This window comes from Centruroides sculpturatus, unplaced genomic scaffold, assembly GCF_000671375.1.
Source record: "Centruroides sculpturatus isolate CEXI.00-Female unplaced genomic scaffold, Cexi_2.0 scaffold157, whole genome shotgun sequence".
In the NCBI taxonomy this organism is placed as follows: Eukaryota; Metazoa; Arthropoda; class Arachnida; order Scorpiones; family Buthidae; genus Centruroides; species Centruroides sculpturatus.
Window position 1 is genome coordinate 326,231 of NW_019384522.1, and position 15,813 is coordinate 342,043.

At 33.4% G+C, this 15,813-nt stretch overlaps 1 protein-coding gene across 1 annotated transcript in view; it reads right to left on the reverse strand.

Moving 5' to 3' along the window:
* Positions 1 to 15,813, reverse strand: part of LOC111622781 (ryanodine receptor-like) — a 420,607-nt gene that overhangs the window by 323,672 nt on the left and 81,122 nt on the right. Inside the window, exons 24-25 of the mRNA XM_023365203.1 lie at positions 8,405 to 8,643; positions 3,677 to 3,869 (exon numbers count right to left, since the gene is read on the reverse strand). Coding sequence (XP_023220971.1) covers positions 3,677 to 3,869; positions 8,405 to 8,643 — 432 coding nt within the window. The remainder of the gene's footprint in view (positions 1 to 3,676; positions 3,870 to 8,404; positions 8,644 to 15,813) is intronic.

Consider the following 15,813-nt stretch of genomic DNA (forward strand, 5'->3'; position numbering starts at 1 on the left):
TACAGTAGAGCGTCGATTATCCGAAAGTCAATCATCCGAAAGAATTCCAGTCGGCGAATTTAAATTTTCGCCAGTGCTGTGGCGCTGCAATCTTTGGCTATGTCTTGGCTACTCAAATATTTTACGTTTTTGATACTAAATTAACTTCTGAAGTATAATTTTTTATTGTTTTTATATTTTTCAATATATTTATTTTGTTTGTACAAAATAAAGAAATAATTTTTAACGACACAATAGCCACGATTATTATTATAAAAATTTTCTTTAGGATTAACATTGACAGAAATTCAATGCAAAGCGACACGCAACGAAGAAAAATTTAAACATGGGATATATTAATATACTATTATTGGGATATACTAATATATTATATTAATAATGATTTTTTCATACATAATCAGTTGTCCGAAAAATCAATTTTCTGAACAACCCCAGTCCCCTATTGATTCAGATAATCGATGCTCTACTGTATTACAAAAAAATGAAATGACTTACATCAGTCAAAATATTTTTCTTTTTTCTACAACCTTTTCCCATTTTTATGGCAAGAAATGAAAACAACAACAATAAAATGATTAATCTTTTAAAGCAATTTGGTATCTTCAAACTTTTTTGGCTGCCCAAGTGTTTTTTTTTTGTTGCTAACAACAAAATCACCACTCTTAAACCATCTACACCAGTACTCACAGGTTTTAATTCAGAAAAAAGACTCTCTAAGTTTTGATAAGCTTCCAGTGATTATTTGTGGCTGTTCTTTCTTCTTGAGAAAAAAAGTAACAAATGCCAAAAATGTTCTTTTGGAAATTCTAATTCAATACTTATAAAAATCCAACTATTAACACATCTATTGTTTCTAACTTACTGAACATTAAACATAAATGTAAAAATTTTAACAAGCAATAAACATAATTAAGATTTGACTGCTAAAATTTACAACAAGAAACCCTCTTTTGAAAACCCTTAAAACTAATTCACACTTCTTAATATTTGTATTAATGAACTTTGCTGTTTTATAACATTTAAAAATTTTTATAGTCTAACATATATATTGACGACTAGTGATTGAGGGGACAAAATATACAATGTTGTGTTAAAGTTTGCTACAGTTGGAGGTAACATAACCGTGCTTGCCATGCTTATGATAAGTTAATATTTTCTTCACTATTAATGCAACTTCCCTTGAGTATTGATTTATAGCTTCTGTTATTCTTAGCTGTTGTATATCAATGATGATGTTTAGAATCTTAACCTTGTTCCAACACATGGGGACACACCAGGCTTGCATGCAAATTGGGCCAGAGCAGTATTAAAATTAATTTTTGAGATGTTGTACACATGCTCCCTTATTCTGGTTATTAATGGTCTACTAATCAAGCTAATATAGGTAAAGCTATCTGCTGGAACCAATATAGAAGGTGTCTGAGTATTTATATCCTTTTCCAGCTACTAAAGTACTTTTCCCCCTCTATTTTGATTTTTCATAAAAATTGAAACCATGGTTCAATAACTGACTAATTTATCCCTCACATTACTCATAACATCTGCACATGTTTAATTTCTCTCTCACTTTTTTTTTTAACCAGGAATTTAGATATTGAACATTCTATTCAAATTTCACTTTTAAAGTGCAGGATCATCTTGTATTTTGGAAAATTTCTCTAATGTCTAAGGGTTTAGCCACAGCATTACTTCATTTTATTGTAATGTTTTTGCAGCTATTGTTGTAAAAATATTAAGACAATAGCCACAAAAATATTATAATAAAGGAGTTATAATATTTTAATGTATTCTTTTAGATACTTAAACCACACTCTTTCTCATAAATTATCTCTTTAAGGTTACAGATTTAGTCTATAATAGTCATATTACTGGAGACTAATTTCACCTTACACAAAAAGAATTTTTCAACAGTTTTATGGTATAAGGAACCAAGTCTGAGCATTATTTTTAGTTATTTTTTATTTTGCTTTCTATTCTATTTTTAATCAAAACTTCCAAGAACGTCAGTCTATGAGGCGTTAAATATACTTGAAATTATTTTTAATTTACGAGCGCTTTCGACGTAAATAAGCACGTCGTCTTCAGGTAAAATTAAATTCGAATAAAGAATTCGAACCATACATTTAAATTTAAAACATTAACGATACTAGCCGTTTTTGAACATACAAAAAAGATTTTAAATTTAAATTTTTAGAATTAAACATTTAAAATTGGTGTGCATGCGTTTTAAAACAAATAAACATCGATTGGAGTGGCTATTAATTATTATGTGAACGCGAAAAATTGGCGCACGTGCACCTTAACATGCATAACATGAGAGCCAATTAGATGTCTATTAAGAACAATTAAATTTTTAGAATTTAAATTAAAACACTTTGTAAATACGTATAAAATTTTTGGCACGCATGCGCCTTAACATAGACAGCATAGAAACCGATCGGAATAGATCCACAAGTGCAAGTTTATGTTAAAATTTAAATTTTAAATATTAAAGCGCGGGACATAATTTAAAATACATAACACACGTAAAAAGACGCACATAAAGGGGCCGACATGTATGTGCTTTGAATCATGTAGGAGGTGCGGGAAGAGAATGCAAAATTATTGTTGGTTTTTTAACCGCCTGAATAAATTAATCCAGACGTCCGGTAAATCGAGGGTAGGGGTGTTGCACGGGGAGAGCAGTTTTGTGAGGAGGGCCTCCCAAATGTATATCAAGTTCCCTTCATCACAGCGTTTGAGTATTTCCACTCGATTCCAAAGCGCTACGTGGTGGTGTTGTATCACCAATTTGGAAAGTTCCGTGTCACAATTGCCAAGTGCCACCGAACGTTGGTGTTCAGATATGCGAGCAGCCAGCANGTTTCACTACTTGAATCATCTTTAAGCTTCAGATTTAAATCCTAACCAAGTTAAAATATCATTAATTACACTTCGACCCATGTCAGAAGAATTATTAACAAATTAATTGCAATTTGATATGCAATAGAACTGTTCGAATACGTACAAGTACAAATTGAGAAGGAAGCTCTGTAGGGATTCCCTATTTTCGCCAAACCTGTCAACTTCTGTCATACAGCACGACTATTGGTACTTGGCTTTCGGGTGCCCGCCAAATGGTTCAACCTGCCGACAGACGTTTCGCATTGCATCTTAATTCTGATAAATGCCAATAGAGGCACTGTTAACGCTGTAATATAAATAAGAATATAGTAATTGCACCCAGTCGGATTTTTTTCTCCATGTGAAGACATTTCTTATGCTATAAGTAGGGTGGGTATTATGACAATGACTAATTATTACGTGACCGATCGCTCGATTTGCCGCCCCCTGGACGTGCCGCCCGTGTGCGGTGCACGCCTTGCACGCCCGCTTACGGCAGGCCTGCTCCTGACAAGAGAATGTCATGGATGAAATAAAATAACAAAAAACTATCTTCAACAATCCTTTAACTGCAATTTTAAATGTATCTCAATAAACTTTATCAGATGGAAAATTTAAAGTCATGTCCAGATAAAAACAGATGTATTAGTGTTGTAAAAGATGGTGTCAAAAACCAATAATTATAATAAGCATTCAAAAATATGTATTTGATTTAATAACTTAAAATAAAATTTTTTAATAGAAAACCTTAGTTTTTAAATATGTTCAAATTCAGTAATTTTTTTCAACATACCTTATTTTTGCTGAAGAACTGATTACTGGATAAAACATACCATCCACATTAAAATTCCTGAAGTAACCCTTAACTTTAACTCCGTTTACAGTAAATGACATTAAAGGAATGGATAAATCAATAATACAGCCTATTACATCTCCTTTTTGAATAAAAGGATGACTTATATCACGAACTTTATTGCATCTTCCACCTATAAAAAAATAAGACAAATTTAAATATTTTTTTAAACCTTGTAAAAATATTTATAACAACAACAAAAACCTGTAACATGTTGAATTCATATACATTCAAATAAAATAATCTTTAAATAATATTTCTTGTAAATATATTCTAATTATAAATAATTCTTTTTCAATTTATCACATTATTTAATCTTGTATAAAATCTCAAAATTCAGTGAAAAAAATTTAAAGAATCAATCTAACAAATCAAAGAAGAAAAAAAGTGGCTCTTGAAAAACAACTGTTAAAAATACAAAAACAAAATGAAAAGAAGTCAAAATTTTATATCTGAATGAAAGAAACTTTTCACAAGGATTATAAAAATTTGTTAATAGTGATTAAAATAAAAAGTCTATATAATCAAATGACTAAATGTATAATGTAAATCCATAAATATTTATTATGTAAAAAGTGAATTAAGAATTAAGAAGAAAGAAGAATTAATATACTTAATAACATTTTTACACTTAAAATAATACCAATGAATTTCTTCATAACAAAATTTACTATAAAATAATTGTTAAAATAATAATTTAATAAGACATCATTAGATTTCAAATCCTACAAAAAAAACACAACTTAAAATTTAATTATAAAAATATAATCGCACATTTTTCATAAAAAATTGAGTTAAATACAAAATTGAAACTTTTCTATAAAACATATGAACAATGTATGTAACTGAAACAGAAAGATCAGCAAATAATTACACTGTCTTTTTTTACAGTTGAAGCAAAACTTTTTGTTTATTACGATACCAGTAAGAAGAGGAAAACAAGCGTTGACATTTGCCAAACAAAATATTTAGTTTTCACATAATTCTAGCAGATATGAGCATTAAATATTCCAGTTCATAAAAACATTCATCATAAAAAGGAAAAGATGATTACAACACAGCTGAGTATGAAAAATTATTCTGCATTCAATGGCTAGATAATGAGGTTTAAGAACTAACATGGCTTAATATATAAAAAGTTAGCTAGAAAAAATTCAACAGTAGGCAATGACAGCACAGAAGTATGGCTGAAAAGACTATAAACTTTTTTGGAGAGCTAAAACCATGTGCTATATAAAATAAAGACAAAATAAGGCTCAAAGTCACTAAAAAAACCTAATATCAAACAGAGAAGTTCAGATGTGCTAACATTTTTCACCCATGTTAAACAGGCATCATAAGTCTAACTAATCCCCCAACTGCTGAAACAATAGGGGATTGTTGTACATTGAGAAGAGGGAAGGTGATGTAAGAAGAGAAAAAGGGGAGGCGGAAGGATAATAGGATTTATAGTTCAAAGAAAGACGTCCACACTGTGAAGAAAGAGTCAATATTGCAAAAAGTGAATGTGTTATTGTGGGTGGCCTTATAAATTTCCATCTGCTCAAGATGTTTGAGAAAAGGTTGCCGGGAAGAGCTATGTAAGAGATGTGCCTGGTTGAAGACCACATCAATGTCTGGGTCAGAGGCAAAAATAGCCAACATAGCGTTGGTCAACTTTTTTATGATGGAAGTCTGATGTTTCTTGAGGTGGGTGTTTAATGGGCACATTGTAGCATCTATGTATTATAAGTGGAGACTGGATCTATGATCTATCATATTTACCTTCACAAAGCTATCCATCTAGCCAGGAGGCATAAATACACTATCCTTAAATTGCTCATAGGTCTAGAAAACATCATCAATCAAGGTAACCCTCTTTTGCTCTCCCATAGCTACACTCAAGTCATTGACAAGGCAAATTCTGTTAATTCCTGCCTCTGTATACAGCACAAAAAGATCTCCTGGCTGCTTAGCATGCAGAAATATACCAAACAATCTGGTTACCTCAAAAATGTCATCTGTTGGGACAATATACTGTACATCTAGCCATTATGGCCCATCTTTCACTCCTCCACCCTCTACACCTGTATCTAAACACATAATCCCAGAAGTGAAACACCTTATTGAGGGTATGGATAAATTACATAAAGAATGTTACAGATGGAAAAACCACCTTTACTGTCAGATGCAATCCCACCATCAGGAACAACTCAGTCCTTTGGATATCTGTACAAGAATCCAAGAAATGGATGAATTCTAATGACATCATCGCCCTGAAAGCAGATAAATCTAAAGGTATTGTCCTCATGTATAGATCTATTTACCGCAAAGGCATCCAGGAATATATTCATGACATACACTGCTCTGTTGCCCAATAACTACCACATTAAGCTACAGTCTAGGGTTCTACGATCCACCAACACCTCTCTGGAAGATATTCTTCATCTACATAACGCTTCTGTTACCACCCCAGCTAAACCACATATCTTTGCATTAGCCAAGGCTCATAAACCTGGAACACAACTTTGGCCCATTGTGGATAAATATTTATCACCCACCATTCAGCTCAAAAGGAAGATCAACAATTTCATCTTAGATCAACTCTTTCTTCATCTATACTCCATTGCCAACTGTAATTACTCAACATTGTAATTACTCAAAGACCATAAAGTCCAGGGCCCTTTACACTTTACTGTCTATGACTTTCAATCTCTATCCATCCATCCATATTGAACCATGCTTCTGCTCCCTCTGTAATTTCCTCCTCTCATATATTCAGAACTCAGATTAACATCACCATAATATTTTAGAACTGGCTGATCTACTTTGCCATACTTCCTTCTTTCCCTTCGAAGGCAACAGGTTTCTACAAAGTAGGGATGTCTCTATGGGCAGCCCTCTATCAGGCACCGTGTGCAAACTAGTTATTCAGCAGCTTGAGACCCTCCCAGTTTCACTAACCACATTCTTCTATATACACAGTTTATGGCATTCTCATAAACTGGCATAATAAATCTTGTATCCAGGAAAAAAATCAACAACTCCTATGACCTAAGGCTCCATCTTGAACAAGACAACAATCAAATTGTTTATTTCCTGGACATCCAGCTTCCCTCATCCAAAGGATGCATTACTACTCAGGTATATAGGAAGCCTACACACCACCTAACCTTCATCCTTGCCCCTTCCCACAATCTGTTCACCTTCAAGATGGCCATTTGTCAAACATGCATGACAGAGATGCAGAGCTCCTAACAATCACCCAGTACACAACTCTACACAGCTACTCTCCACAGATATTAAAGGCCTCATATGTCACCTTTCCTCTGCCACTTCTGCCTTGCCAAAAAATCACACTCAGGACACAGTTGATAGGACCATCACTTATAACAAGAAGCTAGCTTCCCTATACAAGGAAATATCCAAGAAAAATAACTTTCATTTAGCCTTCTGTAGAAGTCCCTTCATTTCCTCCCTTCTCCCCAATGTCAAAGACCATCCAAACATGTACCTCCAACCAGATATACTATCCCTGTCACCAATTATATATCCAGCCTCCACTTATAATACATAGATGCTACAATGTGCCCATTAAACACCTACCTCAAGAAACATCAGATTCCCATCATAAAAAAATTGACCAACACTGTGTTGGCTATTTTCGCCTCTGACCCAGACATTGATGTGGTCTTCAACCAATCACATCTCTTACATAGCTCTTCCTGGCAACCTTTTCTCAAACATCTTGAGCAGATGGAAATTTATAAGGCCACCCACAATAACACATTCACTTTTTGCAATATTGACTCTTTCTTCACAGTGTGGACGTCTTTCTTTGAACTATAAATCCTATTATCCTTCCCCCTCCCCTTTTTCTCTTCTTATGTCACCTCCCCTCTTCACAAATGTGCAACAATCCTCCATTGTTTCAGCAGCTGGAAGAGTAGTTTAATTGATAATGCATGTTTAACACAGGCAAAAAATGTTAGCACTTCCAAACTTTCCTATCGAATATTAGGTTTTTTTAGTGGCTTTAGTTCAAGTATACCCAGTTTTTGAGTGGTAGCATTCTAAACTAAGGCTTTTCTACAAAATGCTTCTGACAGAACCTTGGCTTTGAAAGAATCTTACAAAGTACAGAATATTTTCAAGATCCAAAATTTCACTGAAACATAAATTTACATGCAAAATTTCCAAAAAATTGTTGCACACCACAAAAAAAATAATATACAGTTTGAAATATTCTAATAAAATTATATAAATTAGGCCTATCATATAATTTTCTGTGCAACACTAAATTGATAAATTAACAAAATTTTTAGAATTTTTAAAAAATTTTCTGATTTTTTAATTTCATCATATATGGTATAAAATTACACTTTTATATCATCAAAAAGAGAAAACTATTAAAAATATTTTTGCCTGTGAAGACAATTTTTTAAATATAAAATTAAATTTGTATTATTCTCAAATATATGTATTTAGAACTAAGAATTTCATCTAAACTGAGCATTTCAAATAAATATTATAAACAACTTTAAAAAGATTAAATACATTACTGATGCATTAGGAAAATATAAGACAAAAAATAATAATTAAACTTATTAAACTTTGGTGAATTTCTTTCATTAGTACATAACAAGTCTACTATAACAAAACTTAAAATTGAATAAAAAAGTAGTTTACCTGCCCACATGTAACAGCCATCAAATCCAAATGAATATAAATCATCTCCTACTCCATTTCCTCCCCATTTTGAACCACCTCCAGGATATGGAACATATCCTTTGTTGTTAGCCCATCCAACGCGAAAATGTGGATGCAAATGAGAAACCGTCTCTGTATGATCCACCATAGCTTCATAATACCATTTACGATACATTGCTGAACCATCCACTTTTCCAACAAAAATATTAGGATGCATACTGAAAATAAAGAAATTATTATTTAACTAGCTGCAAGGACCCGCTTCGCTGGGTTTTTATTTGTTCGTACATTTGTATGTAATATATTTTTTTTTATATATATAAAAGACTGTTTTTCTAAGTAATCTAGAATCTAGCTGCAAGGACCCGCTTCGCTGGGTTTTTAAAAAGTAACGATAGTGAAGATTAAGATAATTACATTATAGCCAATCTTACCCGTTTTCACAGAATGCAAGAATTAGGTCCCCCGTTTCTGATTAGAGACCCGGTCCCGATTCTATTTCTGGACATCTCCTGTTCACGTCAAGTCAAACGAACTATTTTCAACGTTTCTGGAACGTTTACAATCGTTCTATAATCGAACCAATATTCAAATTTTATGTTCGAATTTAATTCGAATATTGTTCGAATTTGTTCGAACAAAACATTCGAAATAGAAAGCCACTTTCAACCACTTTCAGCCTCATATCTCCCGCACCCTTATAGCTATCGAGACCCTGGTGCACGAATGGAGACTTGGGGCTACTACCACATACAAACACCATTCACGTGCGATGTGTAGTTTTGGCGGAAAAGTGAAATATAGGGACATACATGTCCATTTATATATATATATATATAACCATTATTTCCAACAATAAAAAAAACTTTTAATATTTTTGTTATAAAAATTGTAGAAATTAGTAATTGGCAAAAGTAATCATATAAATTGTAACTATCATCAATGAAACAAGGAAAGGGAGAAAAAAATGTTTAAAATTATTTTCTTTCCTTTATAATCTTTGCAAATTTTACAATTATTCAACTATTAATTTAATATTTTATAAATATTCTTATTTTAAAGCTTAATAGCTTATTTATTAAAAATGTTGAATAAAATAAATTCAATGATTTTCATCAATCTAGGTTACATTAATATTTAACATGCTTATATTAGGTTACATTAATATTTAAATACTCATTTCTATAAATAAACAAGTAAAACAGCAAAACCGTATTTGGAACAAGACTATGTCTCAGAGACTCACTACTAAGCGGAATTACGTACTTTGACACTCAAGACGAGTCTCGTTCTCATTCTACAATCTTCTTTGGTATCGCTGCTTTTGGGCGCGATCGTTCAAACTTCGCCGGCCACGATCACGAGGTCATCCACGATGCACTCAATTAAATTAACCTATCCAATTTAGAAATTTCTCACCATTGCATGTTGGCCCGGATTGCATTTTTGTCAATGCGTAACAAAAATTTCCCATTTTTGAAAAAAATAATTGTGGCTATTGTATCATTCAAGATTATTTTTTTATTTTGCACAAACAATATACAGTTTAACCTGATTATAACGTCATTGGATGTAACGACGACCCTAATATAACATCAAATTTTTATCGGTCCCACAATTTTACTATACTAAATAATGTTAAAAAAACCTACTTGTAATGATACCCTGTTTTAATGTCATATTTGAAGCACTCCCAAATTTACAAAATTAGATTACAAATTTTATTTAACATAGAAGAAACTACGTGTTCAGTCCTAAGGTCAGAGTTCCCTTCTTAGAATGATTGTGGGTGGTACTCTCCCCTACCTGACTTTGGTGGGGTGAGGTGCATGTTTTGTCTGTTTGTAGAAGAGGGTCGTCATTTTGTGTTTTATTTTGACTCGGTTCTCAGTCCCCTGACTACCTACAAGTCTGGATTTTTTTTATGCGCAAATAATTTGGGTACCTAATACTCTGTGCCAAATATTAACTCTCGACATGTACTCCTTCATACCTCTAAGCTGGTAACATAAACTGGCAGTATGATTTTATAAACAAGACATAGTCTTGTTAATAAAAAAAACTATGAACCTTTTCTTAATCCAGCACATAATTATTTGAGAAAAACAAATAATTATATGCTAGATTAAGGTTAAAGATGTTTACATTCGTATTTATATGCCTTGCCATGTATGTGATGGCCAGCTGAGTGCCTTATGTGGGAGTTTACAGGACAAGGGCACTGAATGCATCCCCAGTTGGCATCGTAATAACCACCAATGGTTATATCATAATGTTAAATATACTGGAATAGGAGATCAGACTGGAGGTCCAGGTAGCATAATTGGCAATGCATCCACACAGCAAGCAGCAGTTGCGAATTCAAGTCCTGCTCTGGGCTGATTCTTTTCTTCCAATTTAATTTAAAATTATTTAGTTAAATTATCATTATTAAATTTAATATGAGATGGCACCTAAACCTCCCTCAGGGGTCAAATTTATCTATAATTTATAACTATTATAGCCATTATTTAGTCCAATGTCATATGACAGTTGTCATAGCTTTATTGAGAAAAACAAATGGCTAATTTGGCTATTTTAAATAGCCATCTTCATATTCTATTCTTTAGCATTGAAATTCTATCAAATATTTTTGAAATCCAGTTGGATTTCAAAAATATGTTCTCATCAAATGTTACCACCTTGTTTCTGTGATCAGTGAAATATTCTCTTGGCAGCCACTCCTTACTTGATAACATGCTCAAATACATCTTCAAACCAGCAGATCTAACATCCTACTCTTTCTTTTTTTATTTTTTAAAGGACCACATAATCACATACATTCAAAAATGAGACATATCTTTGGATAATCCTATAGCAGGTTTACTGTGAGTTCATTGTAAGAAAGTTAGAAGCCAGTGTGAGAAGCTGGGTGGGTCAGTGAATACTGGTTTAAACCCCTTTTGGATCAGTGATGGTCTGGTAAAGACTGCTCACTTTGTCACTGGATGGTTGACCCCTAGTGACAGAGGGGTGATTTGTCCATTGATAGGATGTTGGTGCCTAATAAGTCCATACTAGAGTAGGTTAACCAACAAAACTAACAATTAAATAAACTAATTTAAAGCATACATGATTACAGACAGTTATATGCAACAAAACATTCAATATCATGTTCATTGGATAAAATAAAGCCTTATATCTATGTCCTTATAGGCTAATTGACCAAGAGAGAGTTTACAAACATTTTAACATAATATCTCTGAGAGAGAATGAGGATGTCTTCTACATCTGTTGAGGAGTATTTGTCGCGAATCCTTTATGGAGCCAGGAACATGGCAAACCAGCCATCGTCATCTATGGTCTTCCTTTTATGTCCTCCCCAAGGCTTGAGTTTGAGCCCTTTTTATCCTCCCTTGAGCGTGGGAGAAAAGTCAAGTGACTTTGATTTAATGCGGTCTAAGTTCAAGCTATGTCCTGGTTCAGCAAATACAAGCTGTCAAGAACCGGATGATTCAGCCGAATTATTGATACTTTCTAGCCGTTGGTGTGATTTATCTTACCTCATAATTTCATCCATTTTGACAGTTTCCTATCATTAGTAATTAGATGTTTGGATTTATTTCTGGAACTTACTCAAAACATCGTAAAGATTGTTGATTCGTGATGAGATTTGATCCTCTGTTTATCTCTAAGATCCACAGAAATATACTTCATATTTCCGTCGAATGTGGATGAAATGTCGAATGCAGATGGTGGGAAAAACTGGGGTTTTTCCACTTTCTCAATTAATCATGTATTAATTTTAATTAACTTCAGACTCACACCAGCTTTATACCAAATATGTGCACAACATTGTACTGTACATTATGTTAGATATGTGGAACATACTTATCATATGGAAAACTGTGCAAACATTGACAAGTTCACTGGCATCACCAACAACAATCCATACACCCTCATTTCAGTTTTTGAACAGAAAACAAACCAACAGTTCATTTTCTACACATAAATCACAGTGGACCACCAAACTTAAAAAAAAAAGGATGTTAAAAACTTTGATGTGAAACCATTTTTCATACTTCTTCATATCCCTTTTATGTCAAATGATCCTGCCCCTTATAAGCTGTTGTTTTTTAGAGCCCTGGTTACAAGAGCATGTAAATATTCTTTGTCATTAACCATTAAACAGATAGAGCTGAACAGAATAAGAACAATAGTAACAATACATGATTTTCCTAACTGCATAAATCATAGGGCCTATTCAGAAAGCCTACCTAACATGTGGCAGTTCCTACATAAATAACAGGCTAACCTCTTAAAGCCTTAGTTATATGACTTTCAAAACATTATACACAATAACATATAAACAGCATGCACTGCCATTCTATTTTTGAATGATTGTTCTAAAATTCCAATGTTAATGAACAGAACTTGAAAATGGCTATTTAAAATGGCCAAAAAGTATTTGTTTTTCTAAATAATTATATTCTGGATTAAGAAAATTTTTATAGTTTATTTATTTCTGTAATGTCCAGTTTTGTTTTCAGTAATTTTACTTGATTTCAATAATAATAGCATCAGTAGATAGTTGTGAGGCCCATGATTTCCTTAAATTTTGGTTGTTATTGTGAGAACCCAGATGAGATGGAAGTTTAAATTAACCACAACAAAATATATCAAATTAATTTTTTAAATAAAAATAATTAATTTTATAATTTATTAATTTTTAAACTTTTCTTATTTGACGACCCTCTAGTGAAAGTGGTGTCAGAGCAAAATTCAATTTACAAGCTAAATCGCAACTAAGTTCTAAAGGATGGAGGCGAGAGGAGAGAGAAACCCTCCAGGACACTCGCAAGGAGAGACAGCCGGAAGTGCACTTGCGGCAGGCAGAATTGGGACATCATTCTTTTAATACCTTCCTTTTCAAAGGACCCAACAGGACTTAGAGTTAACGATTTCTTTGAATTATTGGATGAAATAGGAAAATTAACCTTTCAGCAGTGGGTTAGTCAGGTATGGTGCTATCCCTATGTAGTGGAGAATAAACTTGGGAAATTTTTTAAGTATTTTTCCACACATGATAAAAAAAAAAAAACTTAACCAACACCTTAATATTTGCTGAGAGATTTTTTATTATAACAAACACTTTCGATCTATTCAATAGATCATCTTCAGGTTAATATAGTATATTACTTAAATGGAACAACAAGTTCAAAAATTCAAAAATACTGATAACTAATAACATATCCACTAATAAGAATAACCAATACATTGTAAATGATACAAAAAATGTAAAAATAAATAACATATTACTCGTAATAAATATTAATACTGTCTATCCTATCTAGACAGAATTTCCTTTAAAACATACTAGAGTTCATGTGCCTCTTGTAAGTTTTAACGGCATACTTCCAAGCCGAAGGAAGACCCTCCACGTCCCTTGCGTTAATGCATTTATCTTAGAGCTTGCTTCTGTAAATCTCTATCTTTTCAGCCATTCTTGCCAAAGTTGGAGAGTGTATCTGTTTTAGGATTCCATCGAACCAAGGAACCTTCTGCTTGCGCCATCTGGGCCAACACTGTTGTATTAGAACCTTTTCTAATATCATACCTGTGTTCTTTAATCCTTACACCTAGGTTTCTAGTAGTAACCTCTACATAATCTTTTTTTATACCTATTAGCTGGTTCTCGTAGGGAATCTTATACACAACTGCCTTATCTTCTTTTTTAACAATCCCTTTATCGTTTCTAAGTATTTTATACAAATTTGGAGCTCTTTTTAAGATCACCTTTGTATCTTTTATATTTGCGATTTCTTTCATAATCCCTCCTAAATATTTGTTGTATGTAAATTTTGTGTACTTAGATGGACCTTGTCTAGTGACTTTATCATTACTGGCTTCAAATTTTCTAATAATTCTCTCTATAACCTTCCTCTTATAACCTAATGTACCTGCTATCTGTATAATTCTTTCTATCTCTGTATCACGGTCTGTAACATCTTCACAGTATATATAAGCCCTTCTAACCAATGCTCGAAATGCTGCTAATTTATACCTATAAGGGTCATTAGAGCTTGCAGGGATATATAGTGGGCTATGTGTTGGTTTAATGAATACGCTAGTGGATATACGCCCTTTGTTAAATATGACATTAATGTCTAAGAAGGAATAACGTCTTGGAGCTTTTTTGCTCTAGCTTCAGGCTAAGGCAGTGTTGCCGGATCTGAAGGTTAAAAAGTAGCGTGGTTGTGCTCCAAAAGTAGCGGATTTGAACTGTTTGTAGCCCAAACAATAAAAATGAATTATTTTGCAACTATGCACTTTTACTAATGAAATAAGTTTGTAATATATGTATGTACATACACAGGGTGTATCAGAATGACGTTTTAAAAATTTGGGGATTGTAGAGGATGAAATTTTGAACGTTTTGATATAAGGAACCTACAGCCGGAAATGAGATACGTATAAAGTTTCTACTGCACTTTGCACGTTTTATCAGGTCGGTATGCTGAATGAAACAGCAGAATACAGTATTTATGACAAGAAAACAATAGAGTACAATCAAACTGTACATCGAATCAGTGGCTGCACTACTTTAGAGTAAATGTTCAGTGTGACGACCACCAACTTCGTTACATAATGTGCAACGACAAACCATGTTTTGTCCGACTCTCCGTAAGATGCCACACTCCCCTCTGATGGCATTAAATGCTGTAAAGATGCGCTCTGTAAGCTTATGAACTGTTCTTACAGGTGTTGCGTACACAAGGGACTCACGTTGACTAGCTGTGTGTTTACATCACAGCGCCAGTGGATGCAAGGGGTGACCTGAAGAACAACAAGCACTGAGTACACAACATCCTGTACACAGGCTCAGTTAGACCACTGTAGTTGTGTGTTTACAGTCTTCCATCCGCAGCAATAACATGACGTCAATGGATGGAAGGGTAGCTACCAAAGTGAAGGGCGGTCAAGCACTTCCTACCGCTGTAGACACTTTAGTTCAAATTTCCGACTATAGGTTCCTTATACCAAAACGTTCAAAATTTCATCCTTTACAATCCCCCAAATTCTTAAAACGTCATTCTGATACACCCTGTATATGGACATTCGGTGTATCTGCATCAATTTTCTCTAAATCAAAGCGAGTCATTCACAGGCAAGGCGATTCATTTTTTGAACTTAGAGACTTAGCGACTGCGGCTTTTCTTTTCAGTTTTAAGGCCATCCTTTTCCATTGTATCAAGAACTGTTGTATCAAAATTTAATAACTTTTGGATCACTTATTGAGAGAGAAAATTGGCAATTCCAACAGGATAATGCTTGTAGTACACAATCCACAATTTCACAAGCAATGTCGCCTCCGTGCTTGTGAAGTTGTGGATTGTCTACTGGAGCGA